Raw genomic sequence first — 22934 nt, 5'->3', positions numbered from 1 at the left:
GGGAAGATATAGCTTCCTTGAACTTGTCTGAACTTGAGAACATGACTGATTTTTCCTGATTTCAATGTAGCAGTAAGACTGGATATGACACACAAGGTGTTCCAAGCATGATTTTGCAGTGGAGATGGTTGTAGATAACCAGGTAGCATCCACCCAAGTTAGTGAAATAAAGGACTACAGTATTCTTCTCTTTTCTTCTGTTATAGCTCTACAATATATGTAGTCATATGTCTCTATATGTATGTATAAAGTATATCTCTATATAGATATGTAGCATATAGAGACTCTAAATCTTGGGTCTGCCACAATGAAAATTGTTGCTTGATGTGCTTGTTCCCTGCTGCCCAGCTGTCAATTAGAAGAAAAGAAAAACTACGTTTTGAGGAAGGAATTGAAAAAAGACAGCTTTGTTGTTCTGAAGACTAATTAAGAGTTTTCATGCAGAAAGAGCAGAGCGAATAGTTACAAGTTGTGAGAGAAAAGTAATGTTGCTGAGTTACATTTGTGAGAGTATAATACAACTGGACCATTAGTAGCATAGTTGTGCTCCATGAAGAATTTGAACTCCTAAAACATGTTGTTCTTCCTCTTCTTATTTGCAGTCATACAGACTCCCCATTTTCGCATGATCTGCAAGCCAGGGACTTGGAGGTAGATAGAGTAGTTCAAACAGATCCAGTTAAGTAAGAAGTTTACCACTTGACCTTTCTGAAAGTCAGGATCTGCAGTAGAGAATATTATTTTTCATCCTCTAGCAATGATACATACAATCTGGAAACAGACTACCATTATATGACTTAAGAGAAAGACAAGGAACAAATAAGTGTACCTCCCTAGCTGATATTTGTTGTAGACTGTGTTAATTTCCTCCAGGATCTGAAATAGTCCAGTCTGGGAACAGTTAAAATACCTTATGTCCTGCAGAGATTAGTAAAATGTACAGTAAGAGAAGGTTCTCCTCTGTGCTCCCTATCTATTTATTTCTGCATGCTCCTTTAGCAGCATCAAGATGTTCTCCCATTTCCTGATAGATCTACAGTGTTGTGGGAAAGGAGATTGAAGGAAGATGAAGCTGCAGATATTAACCATAAACTAAAAAACGCAGGAGGTGTCTTATGGACAAGTGCTGGGAATTCTCTTTCCTTTTCTCTCTCTGAAGCAAACAAGGAAACATTTGCTCTGGTGATGGCCTGAGGCATTCCAGGCTGCCATTCAGATAAGAAACCTGATGTTGAGCAACTATAAAAAAATAAAGACATGAACTATTTTAAAGTGTAAAGAAAGTTATTTTGTTTGTTATGAGAAAATCATGGCAATAGCTGTCTCAATGTTATGGCTAAATTTGTGGTTGCCTTTGGTTCATGAAACTGTTCTAAAAATTATGGCTTCAGTAACAGGAATGGAAAATAAAGCAGAATCCGTATGTAACTGCATAATCTAACAGTTGCCAAAGTTAAATAAACAGTGCTGTAGATAATACAAATATTAACATTACTAAGGAAATTTAAAGAAATGAAAGCTCAGAGAGGGAGTATTGCCAATTGTTACTTTCATTTGTATGGTTTTGGTTATAGCAACTGTTTCATGCAGATTCTTACTTACAATTGTGTGCACTAAGCTCTTTTCTTGACTGGCTGCAAAACAATTCAGGAATAAAGTTGCATAAATAAGTTCAGAACTAAAGTGTTCTAAACATGTCTTCTACAAATGAAGTATCAGAAATCCTGAGAATACTGAAGTATGCTTTCTAACCTTCAATGATCAGAAAAACTAGTCAGATTTTTTTGGAACAAAAGTGCAAAAACTCGGGCTATTGATGAACTTGTTATTCAACGAGAGTGATTAGTAAACTGCTGAATCTTTTGTCACAGTTGACATCTGTATTTATGTTATATACCAGCCTAATGTGCTCAACAGAAAACAAATGGACATCTTAAATGATGAACTAGAATTAGTCATCCCTCCTCCAGTTTATAGCAAAACCTACTCTTAATCATTGACTTGTCAATGCAGAGAAAATCATATGTGATTTGGAGTCTGTTTTCAGGCTCTGCTGCAGCCGTGACCTTGGGACAGGCAACATCTTCCTGCCATTTCTGACTGGGTGAAGGACTGTAGGGCAGAGAGAAATGCCAGTGAGTGTGAAACCATTCTCTGTCACCCTCAGTGTGGTGCTTGATGTTATTCTGTGACCAGGCACCAGCAACACTACTTTACCTGTCTTCTTTCTCACTGTAGAGGGGTTTGCTTTCTCTCTTACAGAGGGCAGACCAGATAGACAGTAAAGGCCATGGAGAGGGCAGCATTTTTCTGATCACAGCCAAATTTTCACAGAATATGGAAATCAGCGTGGAGAACACTGATACTATATAGCTCTGCTGAGAGCGTAAAAAAGACGCTATTATAGTAACACAAAGCAGAGCCATTAACATCGACAAAGGGCAAAAGGAATGAAGAACAGTCATGTCCTGAAGAAATTTTGAACAGCATCAAAGATGCAAGCAAACCTCATACACAAATACACTTGGAATGAAAATGACACTTAGGCAATGACTGCCAACAGGAACCGAATGAGAGTGAACATGAACTGAAGATTTATCAGGTCAATTTTTAAAATAGAATAACTACCTAAATGTGTTGCTCGCGTATGGGGAATGCAAGAGCATATTGTTAAAAATGAAAACAGCATTTTTTTGAGAAAATATTTGTTGTTACAGAATGCGAAATTCTACCACAGGTTTGTCTCAGACTGCTCAGAATGATGTCAGTGGGCAATTTATTAATCATTTTTATTATTTCACAGATACATATTTAGAAGATACAAATAATTTAGATTGATAGTATTTAAAAACCCCAAATAAAAGCAAAATTATTTTAAAATTACAGTTAGTTGTTTAATGATGAGTGTTTGTCCTTGTCACCTTGTATATCTGTATATATTTCTGTCAAGTATTTATTCCAAATACAAACTGGTGTTTAGAATTGCCCTTTTGTTGTTTAGGTTTTGCTAGTGTTTTCTCACAAGGAAGAATGTATGTGATTAATTTGAAATTCTGACTTTAATAATTGACTTCATTAGAAATAAAATTGAAAATTTTTTAGCGATGAAATGTAGCATTTTGCTGTTATTGATAAACTGACATTGATGCTGGTAATTCCTACCAATTTTAATAGTATCAGAATTCAGTCCACATGCTAGGAAATGTAGCAAATTGGGGAATTGGCTGTGGAATGCTTAATCCTCTGTATTCATAGAAATCAGTTATTTTCCTACCGCAGATAGACAATAGAATGGAACCTGAACCTTCCAGGTGGAGAATGGAATCCTTTAGAAGGAGGTAAAGACATTTATGTGGTCAACACTGTTTTTAATTTTGTATTTCTTTTTTGCAGACTTTCATAGTAGTGAATAAGGGGAAGGCAATTTTCCGATTCAGTGCCACATCTGCCTTGTACATTTTAACTCCTTTTAATCCCATCAGAAAAATTGCTATCAAGATTTTGGTACATTCATATCCTTTTTTCTTAATGTTGATTTAAGGGTTGCCATTTAAAACTATTTAATTACTGAAAGAATACTTTTTATAGGGCTATACAATTTATGTCCATGTGGGTGTACTATGCTAACTAAAAATATGATGATGTTTAAAAAGCAGCAATATCGCATATGAATTGCAGTATAAGCTTCATTCCTAGCAAGAGAATTCTCTACTGAAGCACCTAAAGCTGTCAGAGTTTAAATATCAGGCTTTATATACAAAAGGAGACCTGATCCCACACTAAGCCCTGCAGCTAAAGCCAAATTAGTAACAAACCATTGCACTTGAATATATCTAAGGTCACACTTTTACCAAGACCAGTAGTACTATTTGTGAACTAGACTCTCTTAGCAAGGACAAAAGAGAGTGAGGAAAGAGCTGCTTTTTCAGGCATACTTTTTAAGCATTGTGTTTTCAGCATTGGGGTAGGTGTCCTATGAAAGATCCAGGTCAGAATAAAGGAGAATATTTTCAAATAGATTTCAATCATGTCCAAAGAACAACTTGGGCGTAAACAACCAATCTCTGTCTAAAGATCTTTTAGAGTGATTCCCCTGGCTTCGGTGAGTAATTACGTTTGGGTACTAATTCCATATTTTACAGACTTAAGGATGTGTTTTTAATCCTAAACTTGCCATAATTATAAAAGCAATGCATTGCCGTACAGTAAGTGGACTATAACATGCCAGATGGCATACTATTTAAAATAGATAAAATTATGTTCAAGGCTTTATTTTCAGATTTTATTTAGAATGTCACATTATTTGTACATATCTTACACACTTGAAATTTTTAATGTTTTCAGTCTTATAAAACTGTCATACTTTTTTGACATACATGCCTTAACTATAATCTACATTATTCAGCATGCTTATCATGTGCACTATTTTGACCAACTGTGTATTTATGACCATGAGTAACCCTCCAGACTGGACAAAGAATGTAGAGTAAGTTAAACATTTTTACTTCTTTATTTTTATGTCTTTGGTTTTTCTGTGATTCCAAAGAAGAAGCATTTATGAAAAGTTGTGTGCCAGAACAGGCTTTTCCCGAGTCATAGAGTCATAGAATACCAGGTTGGAAGGGACCACAAGGATCATCCAGTCCAACCTCAAAAGAAGAATCAGATTCCATCAATATCCAGAACTTCAAAAGTGCATGTAAAATTGTTGTATGTCTTTGGTGAGGCCAATGCTTAAGTATCCATGATCTTAATTCATCATGGCTCACTGGTTTGAACTCACGAGTGCCAACCACAGCAAGCACACACAACACCCTAACAACAAGAAACTCAAATGGCTGAGGAGAGGGCCTTACGTATGAAGGAGTAACAAAGAGCTGACAGAAGAAAACCGTATCTCTCTTTCTTTCTTGTTCACTGTTATACATGCATGTTTGTTCTCTAACAAAATATAGCTACATGTTTTCCTTTGAAATGTCGTGTTTTTCTTTGAAATAATACTACTAGTGAAAACCTGGCCTTAACCACTTGTGCTTTCTTTTATTATCTTCTGTTGTCCAGATAGCCATTACTGATTTCTATTTATTTATTTCACTGCATTAAGGAATCTTACTCTGAATGCTGTATTTAGAAACAGTACTAGTATTCACCCATTCCTAGTATGCTCAGCAGTGACTGTGTCTCATTAGGGTTGCTGAGAGTCTGAGAGGAGAGCAGTAGGGTCTGTAGGTAGATTTCCTTTATCCTGGAGGTCCGCACAGACCCGTGTGGATCTCAGGACGTCCCTGCCTTACACTGGTTATAAGTGACTTTTCTATGTTTTTAAATGAATCGTTGTTCCCACACCAGGTAAATTGGTAATCATGCTCCACATCTTCAAGAAAAACAGTATGGGCATGCTTTCTTATATTTAATGATTATTTATGAAATAGACCTGTATTAAAGGCATGAGTACAGTTATTATCCAGAACTGATTTTCACAAAACTCTCTGATTTTAACATTAAAAATTCTTCATTTTTTGTAATACTTAGACAACTACCTGATTTGTGAATGCAAGCAAAGAGACACCCCTGTGAGGGCCAGAGAATGCATGTATAAATATCAAAGACTGAAATGTACCTATAAATACTGAGTCTGAAATTATTTGCAAGCACAAAAACTGAGATTAAATCAGCCTTTTAGAAAATGAATAGCATATACGTGTCAGGATAAATTTCATCTACTGAACAACAATTACATTTTTCAGTGCTTGGGACAAGTTAGGTTAATGATATTCTCCTTTCACTTCTGAAAACTTTTCTTTTCTTGTAAGTCATCCTTGATAAAGACTGGCACTGTCTATAAGCATAGGTATGCGAAATTCCATTATTCCTACTCTAATGCTTTTCAGGTACACTTTCACTGGAATTTATACATTTGAATCACTTATCAAAATTCTTGCAAGGGGCTTCTGCTTAGAGGGTTTTACTTTTCTGCGAGATCCATGGAACTGGCTTGACTTCAGTGTCATTTTAATGGCGTAAGTAGTTCAAGAACTTTTTAAGCTTTTAGGGCATGAAATTAGTGGCAAATGTTTTATAATAAATATATTGATTTAAAAGCATTTCATTTCTTCATCCTGTGAAGTTTAGACACCATATCACACATTTTAGTACTCATAAATCAAAGTAAAATATGGCAGGAGCCAGCACACAGTGTCAGCCGGTAGTGTAATTACTGCTGAGGGACGCTAATTTCATGTCCTACATTTTTCTGCTCACCAGAATGGAAGCCGTCCCTTTGACTCCATGTCACTATCCTATTAGAAGATAATTAGTTAAATTAGCTGTTCAAATTCAAATCAGTGAGTTTCGCTTCAATGAAATTTAAGCAAAATCAATGAAAATAAACATTATAAAAGCGAGGTGTACTGAAGAGACAGGTAAATTTTGAAGTATGATTGCTAATATTGCCACAAAGGTTTTGAAGACCCACATAGTTAGTATAAGCTCTGCCTCAATTCTGAATAACTGTGATTTAATCCTACAGGTATGTAACAGAATTTGTAAACCTAGGCAATGTTTCAGCTCTTCGAACTTTCAGAGTATTGAGAGCTTTGAAAACTATTTCTGTAATCCCAGGTAAGAAGTAGTTGGTGTAAGGTGTTAGGCCCCTCGTATCTCCAACTGTTATTTGTGTGCTGTCATTGTGTTTGTGTGTGAACTCCCCTATTACAGATATGTGACAGAGTTTGTGGACCTGGGCAATGTCTCAGCGTTGAGAACATTCAGAGTTCTCCGAGCTTTGAAAACAATATCAGTCATTCCAGGTGAGAGCGAGGTTAAACACCGAGGCTGACTTTCATTCCATTGAAGTCAAATTCACTTCTTTTGAGCATAAGTCTTGCTGTTCACTGCTCGTGTTGCCAAAAAGAAAACAAAAAAAGGCATGGATCATAAGCCTGGATTATGATTCTTCACCTTTTCAGCATTAGCTTCTTTTATTTTGCAAAATCAGCCTTTGAGTTTAACAGATTGTTGCATGAAACATGAAGTGTGAGGCCTATGGGTTATTTTGCTTTGTTTTTCTGCCTTTTATTATGACAAGTTGTCTCTCTTATATTAAAAAAGCTTTAGCGCTATGGCTTTCTTGATTTTGAATTTTTTCCTTTATTTCACCACTTAAAATTTATTTTAGTCTTAAAGACAACCAAATAACATTAAAAAAGCTGCCAAAAATGAGATAAATATTGCACAGGAAAATTTATCAAACACAAATGATTTTTTTTTTCCTCAAAATTACTTGCAATTCTATTTCATACTATCTTGGTACTGTTGTGCAGTCATACTTAATATTAACTGGAAACTGAATTATTGGCAAAATATTAAATGCATAGAGAAATTAAGAAATAAAATCAATAACAGGAAAGCATGACTGATAAAATTTCCTGCTTGAGAATAACATTGTATGTTCAGTTTATTGGAATATATGTATGTTACGTATTCATAAAAATGAATCCTTTTCTTTCATTCATCTTCACAAGCTCTGAGGCTGCTCATGAAGCTTTACCTTTTGAGAAATAAAAATAATTTCTTTTAAGTGTCTGCATGACATTTTAATTATATGGGAAGAGCAAAGATACTCTTTGACAAATTTATGGATCTTTTCTCTTTGCAGGCCTAAAGACTATCGTGGGAGCCCTAATTCAGTCTGTGAAGAAGCTCTCGGACGTAATGATCCTGACTGTGTTTTGTCTGAGTGTATTTGCACTAATAGGGCTGCAGCTGTTCATGGGCAACTTGAGGAATAAATGCCTGCAGTGGCCTCCAGACAATACAACTTTTGAAATAAATGTTATTTCCTACTTTAATAGCACAATGGATGAAAATGGTACATTTTTTAATATGACAGTGAGCACATTTAACTGGAAGGATTACATTGAGGATGAAAGTAAGAACAACTGATATAACTATTTTTAATATCTTTGTGGCTGTAGTATGTATCTATTTGTGATCAGACAAGGAGTATAGACCAGTTTATATTTTGGCCTTATGTAGAACCTCTTACAGTCACTGATTGACAAAGATCAAACACATATAACAAAGAAGTACAGTAACCAGAAGGGCTCCTAAATAAACTACAAAGTGATTAGCAGCTAGCCACTTTGATTTTATTACAAATTATTTATATTTTACTTTGTAGTACTTTCAGATTCATTTGATTTATTCACATATATTTCTAATGTTTTCTACACAGCTCATTTTTACATTTTGGAAGGACAACGAGATGCCCTACTTTGTGGTAATAGCTCTGATGCAGGGTAAGACCCTTTCAAAAATCCTCTGTTATGTTCTGTAGAAAAAGCAATAACATTAAACCTATACACGCCAGTTGCAACTCCAAATTTATCAGTGTTACAGAACTTACAAAGTTTTTCTGCTAAACAATGATCTCTTACTTAAGTCAAAATCTTTTACACTTTGGCTAAATGAAATACTCAGTAACAGCCTTTCTTCCTGCTTGATTGGAAAATTATGTCAGTGTTAATGATAAAATCTGAACTTTTGTAAAGTCTATTTCGCAGATGTACTGATTGAAGAAAGTAGGGTGAAAATAGTGGTTAGAACTGAGAAAGAGAATACCTACAATATGAAGAAAGTACGGCAGTGACTTCGTAATTTAAGACTGAATCTTTTTTTCCAAGCTTAACTCTTTTTCATTACTGGCAAATTCTGTCATACACATGTGCCCAATTATGAGGCTAAAATTGTCCAATACCTAACTGGCAACAGTGAAGAAGCTTAATAAAAAAAATATCTTCCAGCATTATGTGGAGGATCCCTAACAGTACAATTGGATTTAGCTAATAATATTATTTAATCTGTCTGTAAGCTTAACAACATTTTAGCAATTATTTCTGCCAGCAAATTATTCATTTGGAATAAAGATTTTACTTGCAAAATGTGACTGAGGAGAATTCAGTTATTTAGGTCATTTCAACCAGTGAACGGTTGGAAAGCATATTATAATTTACTCTCATATTAGTTCATTTCTCAGAACCTTTTTTCTGAATGAATTAAATTGTGATTCATGGATTTCCTGTGGAAAAATATTGCCTGTTGTTCAAAAAGATAATAAAGGTGTTCTAGAAGGAACTAAAAGTTGTGACTAAGTACTTCCTGTTTGGTTTTCATGTAGGCAGTGCCCAGAAGGATATATATGTGTGAAAGCTGGTAGAAACCCCAACTATGGCTACACAAGTTTTGACACCTTCAGTTGGGCTTTTTTGTCACTCTTTCGGCTAATGACTCAGGACTTCTGGGAAAATCTGTATCAGCTGGTAAGAAATTTTTATGACATAAAAACCAAAATGTAGGTGACATAAAAATTTATACAAATAGACTTATTTGTACATAAGATGAGAGCATAATGGTAACAAAGATAAGTGGTGGAATAATATATACAAATGCTTTCTACTCCCTAGACACTACGTGCTGCTGGGAAGACATACATGATATTTTTTGTTCTGGTGATTTTCCTGGGCTCTTTCTATCTGATCAACTTGATCCTGGCTGTGGTTGCCATGGCCTATGAAGAACAGAATCAAGCAACCATGGAAGAAGCAGAGCAGAAAGAGGCAGAATTTCAACAGATGCTGGAACAACTGAAGAAACAACAAGAAGAAGCACAGGTAATGATGGAAATTGTACTTTCTGAGCAGCCTTATTCTTACAGTAAGGATAATAGTCTTTTATGAATTAGACTATGTACAAACTGTGCAATGAATTACAAAAAAACCCCAAAAAGTCTTGTTTACCGTGTGAGTTATAAAAGTGGAAACAGCCAATGAAAATCAGGAACTAATCAGTTAGCAAAAAACCAAGCTAATGGTACAGAAAAGAGTGATACTAAGTTCACCAAAAGACTGTGAAGTAAAATATTTGTGATAAGGGTGTCTAAGAAACCTGACTTGAAGTAGTCATAGTTCACAATGCTTTTATGTTACAGATCTTATAAACAGCATACAACATGGCTAGTGACGCTACTTCTAGTTTATGGTCTGAATGAGAATTGCCAGACTTCTTGTACTTAATAGTTCTCCAATATTCAGAAAGTAGAGATAAGGATTGTAATCAGTGTACTTTTAGGTTTCTGTACAGCAAGGTATTTAAGCATGTGCCTAATTCATTCACACTGAAGCCAATCAGAAGTTTATATACCCTTACAACAGACTAGCAATATTTATAACAAAGGTATTACTTCAGAATTCTCTTAAAGTAATCTTTGTTTTCTTTGAAAAGAGAGGAAAATTATTTAACTTTTTATGAGAAAAAGTAATTTTCATAGATACTTCTGTGTGAGGTTTTCTTATCTGAAAGTAAAATATATGCAGGAATTCAGCTCTGTGAGTCAGACATCTGTCTAATTTGTGGAATGATCTTTTCGTGTGGTGTGTAGTCATTTTTGACAGGACAGTATTTATAGATTGCTAGCAAATTAGAATCTTCTGTGAAACTATAATTTTATAGTATTTTCCAACTATTTTCACTAAGTTAGAATGGTTCTATAAAGTCCTAATAGAAAGTGAACCCTTCAGCTTTTTCTTGAAAAGAAAGCTTTATGTATGACCTGTGAAATATAATTAACATGTCTCTGTTTTAGTCGTTAAACCTTATCACTTCCAAACCACTAAAGAAAAAAAAAGTAGAATCCTGCAAAAATCAAATTTTAAAAAAGTAAAATATCAGCAAAGAGTAATTTTTTTAAAAAAAACCCTGATATTTTCATCCATGAAAGGGACTAAATCACATTATATCAAAAGATACCAGGAGGCTCATCTAGATGTTTGTGTGTTTGAGAGTGGGGAGATAGATGAAGCAGATCGAGAATGAGGAAGAAGAAGAGAACCATATGAAACAGAGACTACGAGCAAAGTTGGATAAAGGCCCTGGAAAGCTGTTACTTCTAACAAAAATGCATGACCACTGAATTCATTATAAGAAAAACAGAATTACAGTCAAGATTCCTTTTGTATGTGAAAGTATTGGCAGAAAGTAAGCATTACAAGGTGAATCACTGAGCTGATGAATTGGTTGTTGAGATGGAAATGAGAGTGAGACTCATCCCTTCACTTCTTTGACATTGAACCTATTCATCCTGAAGTCATCATAGCGGTCTTTTGATTGCTCCCCTTGTTTGATGTTTGGTTTTTGTATTATGAAGTAGGTGAGTGGTGACTCAGCATCTGCTGCTTTTGTTTCTGTTAGAACATTTGAGGGACGATATTCTGAAACCAGTAAGACAAAATCTTGTTTATCACTTTTTTGAAGTGATATACACTTTGGAATCCTTTTAATACTCCATTTAGCAGAAAAAACGTGTATCAGGGCAACTTGTATAGCATGAGTTGTATATTGTGGTGCAGAAAGCCATTAATACTATGAGCTTTTAAACTATCCTTTCCTGCTGTAGAGATGCCTCACCATTCCTGAAATACTTGGCATTGAATGTAATATTTTTTGCTGGATAATTACTAGTCATCTTTGCTATATAACAAAATGTTTCGCTATATATGTTTTGTTTTATCTATATAATTTATCTATAGATATAAGATGTCTCTAGCCATTTCTCATACTACCCTTTTTTGTAAGCTCACAGCAGCCTAGCAGCTTCCTAAACATATTTTCCACTTCAGAATTTCATAGTAATCTCCCAGACAGTTCTTTCTAGCAAGAGAACTTGGTACACTCTCAATTATTCCTTTATTTGATGACTAAATGAACCAATTTCCCTAATGAAGTAATCAGGTAGGCTGACCACTACAGATGAAGATAGTGGTCCTGAGTTTTGGGATGGCTCTTTGCTCCAGTAAGCCATCTCATTCCCTTCCATCAGAGAGTAAGCCTAAAACTTTTTTCCTCTCTGGCTGCAGCAGCAACAGGCAATAAATGTACCTTTGTGTATCTGTACCAAAATCAGCGGGAAATGCAGGAGGGGAAACACAAAGAGAGATGGAGGGAAGGAGGGCTTGAAGACATGTCTGGAGGATGTGCCTGGTGCCAGTGAAAGTAGAAGGAAAGGGAGGGGAGTGTCTCTGCTGTGAAGACAGTGAGCAAAGACTGGATTCAACTACTTGCAGGCTGCTAGCTGGATTGTGATACATTGACTCATATGGTAGATGTTAGGGATTAGCTTTCTCTGTAAGGATTCAGAAGGGTTCAGCCAAATTAGAGCATGTTGTGGGGCTTTTCTCGAGAGAAAATGGGGAAACTGGTCTGAAATACATGAAAACCCCTCCTGTGTATACTTTTCTGACTACCTTAATTTTAGACCATTGTCTTGTGCAGCAAGTCTTTAAGGAATAGCGAAGCTATTGTTCTGCTGAAGTTGATGCTTCAAGTAGCTCATGCTACTAAACAGTGAGGAACTATATGACTCTATAGTTTATCTTCAGTTGTTTGTGTATATTTGCATACTTAAGGCTGTACAACCAGCAGTATTACCACAGTCATAATAAAACCAGTTGATAAAAGCCTGTGAAATTGTTCATTTTTGGTCTACAAGAATACTTTGCTTTGTAACCTGACAGGCAACAGCAGCCGTTGCAGCAGCATCAGTTGCATCAAGAGATTTCAGTGGTGTAGGGGGATTAGGAGAACTCTTGGAAAGTTCTTCAGAAGCATCAAAGTTGAGCTCAAAGAGTGCTAAAGATAGAAGAAACAGAAGGAAGAAAAGAAGACAGAAAGAAATGTTTGAAGCAGAGGACAAAGGAGATATCGATAAGTTCCCCAAGTCCGAGTCAGAAGACAGTATCAGAAGGAAAAGTTTCCGCTTCTCCACAGAAGGAAGTCAACTCACATATGAAAAAAAGTTCACATCTCCCCACCAGGTACAGCACTCTTTTTTATTATATCATGTACTTCTACTCTAATTTGGTTTTGACTGACATAACAGCAGATTTACCTATTGGAAGTTATGTAAAAGATGAGTAAAAGGAAAAAAAAATTGTAGTACTGTTAGCAGTGGTACAGTCTGATATGTGTGGTTTGACCCATTCTATTACCAAAGAGATAAAAAAGAACTTACCAAGAATAATTGTAAACTTAATTAAAAAACTTTTGAAAATGTATTTCTGATAATATGTCTAGTAGCTTGGAGAAAGAATCAAAGATTCTTTGATTAGTATTCATATATTTGCATTAATCAACCATAATTTCTCTGTTCTGCATCCGTTTCAAAACTGTACAAATATGGGGTTTATCTTAGCAGATCATATCATCAAAATATCCTGAATAGGAAATTCCGCACTATGATTAATTTCTATAGCTTTCCTTAATTATCTTCTTTATATAGTAGATAACGAGAAAAGTAGCTCTAGTATTCCACAATAAAGACAAAATATATAGGGATCGTTTAGGCTTGTATTTATAATAATTCAGTCATACTGTTCTTGTTCATTAGAAATTCATTATACAATCATCGAAAAAAATAGGTTAGTAAGGACCTCTGGAAATCATTTAGTCCAAACTTCAAAGCTCTACTCCCTTAAATCAAAGGATCTCTTCCGTTGCTTAAGGATACCTTTGCTTATTTTAAGTCTCCACACAGTTAAGGCAGTTGTAGAAAAATCACTGAAAAATTATTTCTTCAAAATGATTGTCTGATCTCAGCCAACAGATGACATTTAGCTACCAATTCTACCCGTGTTTAACTACCAACATTTATACTATTTAGTGTTTGTATCAAGTGTGTTATTTTACAGATTGATGTAAAGTTTGAGATTCAGTGGCAGAAATACTTCACACTGAAGTATACGTACTGAGGGGAGGAAAGCTTAAATTGAGACAAAGCCTCAGTAATTAGTCAAGTATAATGGATGATGCTTGGTCTGAAAAAGATACATTTGCATTCCTAAGTGAAGTACTGTTCATTATCATTAAGAAGAATGACCAGGTTGTTCTCTGGATAAGAAATAAATAAAATATAAGAAAAACAAATTATTAAATCTAGCTCAACTCCTTTGAGAAATATTGTAAAAAGGTATTTTCAATCCAATAAAATGTACTATTAGTTTTATGCAAAGCTTCTCCAAAAAATCTTTCATTAATTGGAATGGGCTTTGAGTCAGGGTGATAAAGGACCTGCAGTCAAGGATCTCATCTTAGACTGCAGAGTTCTGTCTCACTTAGACACACACACACACACACACACACACACACATACACACACACATATATATATACACACATATAAAAGTGTCCATAGCTCATAGATGCAGATGATGAATGACCGAACCACACTGAAGAAGAGGCAGTGAGTCATTGATGAAGTCTGAGCGGAAAGGAATTCCTGACTGCTCGTCCTGTGCTTTAACTACTTGATAATAGGCTTCTCCATTGTCTGGTCTAAATTCCCTGATACTCTTCTACATACTTCTGTTGAAGAGACTGATTAAGGAATGTATTCTATTTATATTAAGTACATCTTTTGGTGTACAGAAAAAGTACTTAATACAGAAATATGTATACTAAATGGAGGAGAATTTGATACAAAGAGATAATACAGATAAAAAGTATCTGTAGTTTTATTAACATACAGTAAAACATTGTTGCATGTATTTGTTCATATGCTGAAACTCTTAGAAAGCTTGTCATGAAGAACTCTGAAACTTCCACAGAAACCTAAGAAGCTTAGGAAAACAGGGTGTTTCAAATGACTTTTGATAACATTAAAATTAAATGTGAATTCATGTTGTAGAATAAGTAATTAAAATCAATTAAAATCAAGTGAAAACAAATATTGTATATGTCTTAGATTTGAAAGAAAATAAGGAAATGGTGCAATAGACAGGAAAGCTCATCTTGAGACATGAATTACACTGCTAAAGGAAATAAGTGACCATCTGAAATTTTTTTTTAAAATTTATTTAAGATTTTAAAATACAAAGAAACCTGAATAAAGTAAATAATCTAAATGAGCATAATTGTCTTGGTAATTGTTTTTTGCAGTTGTAAAAATGCTTTGGAGCAGATGTTGTCTCCATATAACTGAACTAAAATGGAGCTGTCACAGGAGTGGAAGGATTACGGGCAGCAGAACGGGTAAAGGAAGAGCTGGTTTGTGTTGCTAGCCATGCAGTTAGTGCCCTGGTGAAACAGAGTGGCAGAGCATGAAACAACATAGTAGAACGGTAAAGGGAGATAATCTGCCCAGCCAGTCCTAGAGAGGTTTTGTCCTTTGACACAATATTCCCTGCGCAAGTGAATGATGCAGCCTGCAACAAAAGCAAGGCTTTCCTTTCAGTCCTTAATTTCCAGGAGCATGTAGACACATGTATTTCTACCTCTGCATGTGTTAGAATTGCAGCCATCTTAGTTTATAACTTTTGTCTTAATCCAGCAAAGACTTTCAGTGCAGGCATTACTCCTCCTAAATCCCTGAGAGGCCTGATCCATTTAGCTGTGCTCAGAGCATGGTAATACGTATTGGAAAGGTTGGACTATGAACAAAACATAGCAGCCATGGAAACATTCTCTAAAAAACCAGTGGTAGTCAGATGAAACCTAGTGAGCACGTGATTTTTTTTGAAGGACTGTAGGTTGGCCAAATACATTTACAAAGAAATGCACAAAGGCTGCAGTAATTAGTTTACCGCTTTGGCAGAATTCAGTGTCATGCTCTATGGCAGCTAGTGGGTTTTTTTGGATAAAATTATCTTTCAGCATAAGCAAAACAGCACTGTTTCTCCAGCCAAGTTTACATAAATGGGTTAGCAAACCCATCTGGCTGTAATTCAGCCTGAGGCTGACAGCCAGCATAGAAAATTCCAGGCCAAATTATTAAAAATTGGTATAGCACTAAGAGTAGGAAAAATATATCTCATAATGGTAAACACCTGCCAGCCTTTAAAACAGTCAGTACTACCAGTTCTGCACAGACGTTGTGTGTGTGTATTTCTAAATCTGAGTATGCATATACAGAGATACATACGTATTGATATATGTATATATTCAGTGTTTGGTTTTCACAGTATTAATATAGGCTTATATATTAAAATGTACTTCCACTTTCACTTTAATTATCCTGGGACAAAAAACCACTGCTATTACATAAAAGCACCTCCCACCTGCAAAACTAGTGAAAAATTGAGAGTAATCTCGAACCAGGTTTTTGATGTACAAAGATGTGGAGAATTGTACAAATACAGAACTGAAGAAAGCTTAATGCAAGGTTTCTTTTTTCCACAATTAGTACTCATTTTATTTATTCATGAATCCTGTTAATAAAATATGTAGTAAGGGAGAAGAACATTCCATTAACTAGCTTCTACTGTAATTAAAAGATGAATTACCAACAACCACCGATTTATTTTTCTCATTTGTAAGAGGATACGTTTAGGTAGCTGTGTCCCTGGTGAATACTTGCTTTGAGCTGCCTGATGGTCAAGTGGTACCTTCTGGTAGGTGTGCAGCTTGCTATAGCCCCCAGAGGAATGCTATGCCCAAGAGTGCTACTCGTCATGTTCACACTGTGCCTCCAGAGCTTCCCCAAGCTGTTGCCTCTGTCTTCCAGTTTTAGAGTACTGCAGATGTCATTCCCACACTATTGAGCCTATTGTGAAGAGGGTGGACATCTTTACATCAGCTTAGACTGAATTTAGTACCAAACTTGAGATTACTGCTGCCTCTAGCAAATAGAATAGAAAACAGTGATTGGTGATTTTCATCAATGGTTATCTCTAGGAATCCAGGGAATGAAGAAGGGAAGAAAAGAAAAAAAAATAGCTCTATCCTCTAAAAGAAGGAATAAGAGACAAATACCTGCATAACTTTGATAGTGATTTTGAGAACAGTCTCCAGCAGTCATGGGTCTGTACCAATTCAACCTGCCTTCTTTGCTCAAAACTGCCCAACCTTACTTAAGCCTTCTGCACAACTTTTCCTCAGTCCTGCTACATTACCTTAAAAAGAATTTTTCTCCTCTACTTCAGGTCCCCTAATGAGCACATTCCCCTAATGGACACACCCAATGGAAGAAAAAAGTGACTAGCCCTGTAACTATTCTTTCAAAAGCCAAGAACGTAGAACTTCAGTTCTATTTCTGTTTTGTTTTGGTTTGTTTTATATCTTTTACAGTCTTTGCTGAGCATTCGTGGTTCCTTGTTCTCACCAAGACGCAACAGCAAAACAAGCATTTTCAGTTTCAGAGGTCGTGCAAAGGATATAGGATCAGAAAATGACTTTGCTGATGATGAGCACAGCACTCTTGAAGACAATGAGAGCAGAAGAGATTCTCTCTTTGTTCCAAATCGACACGGAGAACGGCGCAACAGTAACATCAGTCAGGCGAGTGTGTCTTCTAGAATGGTACCAGCCTTTCCAGTAAATGGGAAGATGCACAGCACTGTGGATTGCAATGGAGTAGTTTCCTTGGTTGGAGGACCTTCAACCCTAACTTCACCTACTGGACAGCTTATACCAGAGGTAATTATAAGTAAACCAGTAATGATTACAGTTTGGTTCAGGCATGGAATTTTTCAAACTGTTCAGCTCTGCTTGCCTTATCATTTCTTAAAGCTGTGAGATATAACTTGCACTAGTTTCTAAATAACAGAACGTAGAGGAAAAATAGTCCCCAACCTCCTATGTCTGAGGCTTACTGAAGTATTGTATTCTCCTTACCTTCAGCAAGAGATCTGCCCGTAGGAGAAAAAAAAAATAATAATTTGACAGTTTGGACATAGTTTTGCCTCAACAGCAAAGGTAGGCATTTGATATATAACTAAGGATATAACTTGGAAATATGTATAGGAAAACACCTGCAAAGTGAAGCTAAGATGTTTCAAAACTTAAAAAAAAATCAAGCTTTTTCATACATGATATTTTAATATGGATTCAGTATGGCATTTTGGTTGCTATAATGGCATTGTATTTAACCTGAAAGAATATTTTAATGAGATTTCATTTCTACTATTACACATTTCTTTTTATTTTTGTTTCTCTCCTATCTTCACATAGACCTTATGGTTATGCATATATAGTTCTATTGCAGAAGTACATTCATTTGAAAAAAGACTTAGCCATTTAATTCTAGAGTCTTCTTTACAGAAATAGTACTGGTGAATGCTCAAAAATGGTTTTTCATCTTCACATTCAGATAACCTTGAAATCACTCATGAGTTCTGCAATCTGTTTTATTCTTTTTCTGCATGGGGATAGAATAATGAAAAAAAAGAGTGAGTGGTTTCCATGAATCACAGAATCAGGTAGGGCAGGAACCAAGATTTAGGAACTTTTTAATTCCACTCCTCTGTTTAGATCCCTAGGCCACACTCCAGAAAAAAAGCAAAGCACTGTAAGGACACCTGCATGCTACAGAGTAGTGTCACATTAGGCACATTTAAATCAGAGCTGGGTACTATTGCTTTGAAAAGATAATTAGAAGCCATACAAAACAGAGAGGACTTGCATATTCATTGTGAGAATATATCATAAATTCTGTACGAGCATTGTGGTGGGTGAGACTAAGGTAGAAGAAATGCTTAATAAGATGTGATTTTTTTCTCATTTCAAATTTTCCAACCACACTTATCAAGTTAGAAAAGCAGTATATAGCATTAAAGAGATAATTAAGTCCTAGAGTTATACTCATGTTTCTTGTATTAGTTACTTTCTTAAATAATAGTTCATTTCTTTCTGTACTTGCACTTTAATTATTTAACATGACTAGCTGGGAATCAAGGTTACAGGTTTAAACTTTGATCATTTTTTTCTTGAAAGAATAATAATAATCAATAGTAAAAAGACATCATCAAAATTTTGTTCACTCATTTAAATGAGAACCACTTTTGGTCCTACTTTGCTTTGGTATTGTGTGCCCCAGTTGATTATTTGTAGCACTGTACACAATTCCCACTGAGTTCTTCAATAAAGAACAAAGATATTCCTACAGCAACAGAAACTTTCAGTGTGTAAGAAAAGTCTAGTATGCTGCACAAAGCTGATTTTGATTATCACTACAATATTTATACACTAAATATTGTTAATTGACTGTTGAAAAGGATGATTTAATGCTCAGTATTTTATTTACAGGGCACCACTACAGAAACAGAAATAAGAAAAAGAAGACTGAGTTCTTATCAAATTTCCATGGAAATGCTGGAAGATTCTGCTGCAAGACAAAGAGCAATGAGTATAGCCAGCATACTTACAAATACAATGGAAGGTATTTGATGCATTTTACCTGACAGGCAGTTTGGTGAATTTCTGCTAACTGTATGTTCAGAGAAATTATTTACGTCATTTCCATTGTCGATGTAAAACTAGAAATGCGAAATCTCTAAACATCAGATACAAAAGACTTCTGAGCATTTCTAAGAGAATTTACACTTTCTAAATGCTTAGTCATTTTTGTCACGATACTTTCGATAATATTGCTCTATTGAGTGGACTAACAGAGTAATAGAAACAAAACAACCATAGCTAGGGAATGGCCAGAGTCCCAGAGTGTACACCGATTTTCTTTCTATAAGACATCAACAGGAAAAATCAACTAAGATACACAGGAATTGCTATGATAAAAACAGTGACATGCTAGCACAGTCACTTCCCTTAGACTTAAAATCCAAGGATACACAAGAGGAAATAGGAATTTAAAAGATGGTTTTAAAGAAAACAACCAACTGTAAACAATCCATGCTAATGCACATGCTTTCCTTAGGCATTTCTTAAACTTTCTTAGGTAAGTATAACAAAGATTAACAAAATATATCAAAAGAGTATATTTATTAGATGAAAAAGCATACATTATTGAAACTGGTTTGCTTATTTAATGGAAACTGAGTGCACTCACACTTCATACATATGCCACTAAAATATTTTTATAAGCTTAGAGGATCTATCTAGTGGCTACCGGCACAGCATGACAGCTGTTATAGTCAGACAAACCCTGCGGATGTCCTACAACACATATTCCAGAAGGACAAGAAATTACCAAGAAGTTTACTGTGTTATTAAGATTACTTCAAGTCAGAATTGAAATATACTTTCTAAACTGAGTTCTTAATCCCTCTGCTGAGAGATAAACAAATAAATCCCAAACTAATTTTAGCCAGAAATCACAGGCTTATATCACCTATTTTCTTCTAAAAGTATCCACAAGTCATTCTGACAAATGTATCTTTCTGAGTTATTATCCTACTTTAGTGTAAGCATGAACTGTTGGTACTTCTTGATTCTTAGTGTACAATTCTTAGTTCTCCTCCCAGGTAGAGAGGATATCTCCTTAGAGGATGCTGCTATCTTCCTCCAGCTGAAGTGCTTGTCCTTCCATTCTTCTGGCCAGAAACAACATCAATGTAAACTATGTTGTCCAGATAGTCATCTCCTACCCACATCTAGTTTCCATTATTTGAGAAGTTGTTGAGTGCCAGCAATGTTTGCTACTTTGGCAAAATCACCCATAAGTATCACGATGATGGAGACCTCCCTGTGCTCTTAAGGGATGTCTGAAAACTGGCAAATTTCATATTTGGGCTGATGCCTCTATGCAGAAATTTCACCAAAACTGTTGTGGCCATTTCTGACATAATTTGTAGTCTAAGTATTTCTCACTTAAGCAAATATCAATCTTCTGTTCTCAAACATCCCATCACATTAGACATTCATCCTTGCTATTATTAACTCAGCAGAAGTTACTGTTCCTCTATAACTTTGACAATATTGACAGTGAAAAGGAAGAAAAAAGTTTCTAAGGATTATAATTGGGAGCAGAGTTGTTCTGTTAATACTGATATTATTGTTCTGTTTCTCAGTGGATAGACATTGCAACTGTATAAGACATTTTCAAACAAAGTCAAATGATAATTTTTAAAATAAGAAAACAGACATTCTCTATATTAAAAATATTGATTCAATTAAGCAATAATAGATACGTGCACTGAGTCATTTATCTGCTATGATATTGTAGTAGGTCATTGTGGTTGCAAATACAATACTTTTAGTTATTCAAATCAAAATAGGTACACGTTATATACTTAATACAAAAATCTTGTATTTTATGAAGCTTTTACAAATTATATGCATCAGCTCACTCACGATGGGGTAAAGTTAACTTTTAAAATCCTAAATTAAGACATCTGCTGTAAGCAAGTCAACTAACCTAAACTATGTGTCTAGCCTCACCCTACTGTCATAGGAAAGAAACACATTTCTCTTCTTAGAGAGATGTCTAAGATGATTCACTCTTTAGAGATAACTTCACTGTCCACTGGTTATAGAGGAGCTTAAATTAGTTAGATGCTTAAATTTAAGATGGTTAAACATAAGTGAGGGACATCCCATGTTAGTGTGAGCTGTTTATTTCAATTATTTAATCTTTTTATGTATTTTAAACAGGAACTTCCAGAGGATATAATTGGAATATTCATTTTCTTTTTCTATTTTTTTCAGAGCTTGAAGAATCCAGACAGAAATGCCCACCATGCTGGTACAGATTTGCAAATACTTTCCTGATCTGGGATTGCTGGAGTCCATGGTTAAAAGTAAAACACGTCGTCAATTTAGTTGTGATGGATCCATTTGTTGATCTTGCTATAACTATTTGCATTGTTCTAAACACCTTGTTTATGGCCATGGAACATTACCCAATGACAGAACAGTTTAGCAGTGTCCTTTCTGTGGGGAACCTGGTAAGTGGTTTCTCATACACTACTTGGTGTAAAAATACACTTTGCTAAAAGAAGAAATGCATAAATGCATCATCCAGGTTGATTTGTATAATCAGTTTAGAAACTGTATATATGATTTTCAGAGATAAAATTATTTTTGCTGGAACTCTTATGAATCTATTCTGTAACTACTATAATGAAATAACTGAACATGTGTGGAAGTGGAGTCTTCACTGGATTGTCACATTTCTTGAGGTCTACCTTGGTTTTTTTTCTTTAAATGTTAAGGTATATTACTTAATTTTTACCATAGTAGTGATATTCCATCACAGAAAATATTTTCTTCTGTAAGAATTTGATGAAATATTCAGATGTCAGAAATTATATATATATTTTTTTTTCAGTTATGCTACAGTGAAATACATTTCCAAGAAAGACATATTTCTTGGTAGCAGTCAGTCCTTGCCACTTTAAGTAACTAAAAAATATTTCTGAACCTAGAATATTATTAGTTACTCTCTAATAAAAAGCGCCTTGTATCTGTAAGTTTATTAGTGGTGCCTTGCCCGACTTTAACCTAATCCAGAGATTTAGGGTTACATGTAATTCTTTTTCTGAGCAGATACCTAAATGTGGCATAACACTTAAATGTCAACTGTTATTCTCCATTTGCTTCTAATGCTCAGGAAGCAGAGGACTCAACTTTGCAAGTATTTGTTTCAGAATAAGATCCATACATTTTAAATTTTTTGCCATATCATGTAACCACCAATAGTTCACACAGAAGAGGTCTTGTTCAGCATGCAGCCCTGAAAATCAAAACCAACCAAGTATTCTGAACTAATCACTCAAATTTTTAAGTCTGCTAATATTTAAATGGAGCAGGAACAGATTTCTCAGAGTATCTTCTAAAGTCTGAACATTCTCCTTTTATGTACTGGTAATACATCCTTCTATGACTCTTTTTAAAAATAGAACTAAAAATGAACTTGCTACCTACGTGTTCTTGTGTGCATTACAGTTTCCTTTCTCCTGGACAAAGATTTTAATTGCTGGCATATTCTTATACTCATCACAGATTACAGACTATTGTATTTTAAAATGTTGGTCTGTCATATTGTTAGAATTATTTCTGTCCAACCATTTATACTTACAAGGTTTTCTGCTTTTTCCCATATCATATTTTTATTTTTTTTATTCTAAGCTAGCAACAGTCATATTTTTAACTACCTTTGTAACAACCCAGTATCCTTAATTAGGACTATATATATGCAGTGAATTCTATTC

The 22934-nt window shown here is 35.0% G+C and overlaps 1 protein-coding gene across 1 annotated transcript in view; it reads left to right on the top strand.

Moving 5' to 3' along the window:
* The window catches only part of LOC104548754 (sodium channel protein type 3 subunit alpha-like), a gene marked incomplete at its 3' end in the record, with an annotated part of 58929 nt that overhangs the window by 494 nt on the left and 35501 nt on the right, over positions 1 to 22934 (top strand). The window contains 13 exon segments of the mRNA XM_010194860.1: positions 3394 to 3512; positions 4397 to 4486; positions 5892 to 6020; positions 6718 to 6809; positions 7658 to 7930; positions 8237 to 8300; positions 9179 to 9320; positions 9465 to 9671; positions 10141 to 10144; positions 12577 to 12869; positions 17116 to 17463; positions 19072 to 19204; positions 21430 to 21668. Coding sequence (XP_010193162.1) covers positions 3394 to 3512; positions 4397 to 4486; positions 5892 to 6020; positions 6718 to 6809; positions 7658 to 7930; positions 8237 to 8300; positions 9179 to 9320; positions 9465 to 9671; positions 10141 to 10144; positions 12577 to 12869; positions 17116 to 17463; positions 19072 to 19204; positions 21430 to 21668 — 2133 coding nt within the window.

The sequence above is a fragment of the Mesitornis unicolor genome, unplaced genomic scaffold, assembly GCF_000695765.1.
Source record: "Mesitornis unicolor isolate BGI_N332 unplaced genomic scaffold, ASM69576v1 scaffold22711, whole genome shotgun sequence".
Lineage (NCBI taxonomy): Eukaryota > Metazoa > Chordata > Aves > Mesitornithiformes > Mesitornithidae > Mesitornis > Mesitornis unicolor.
This window is presented reverse-complemented; position numbering and strand designations above follow the sequence as displayed.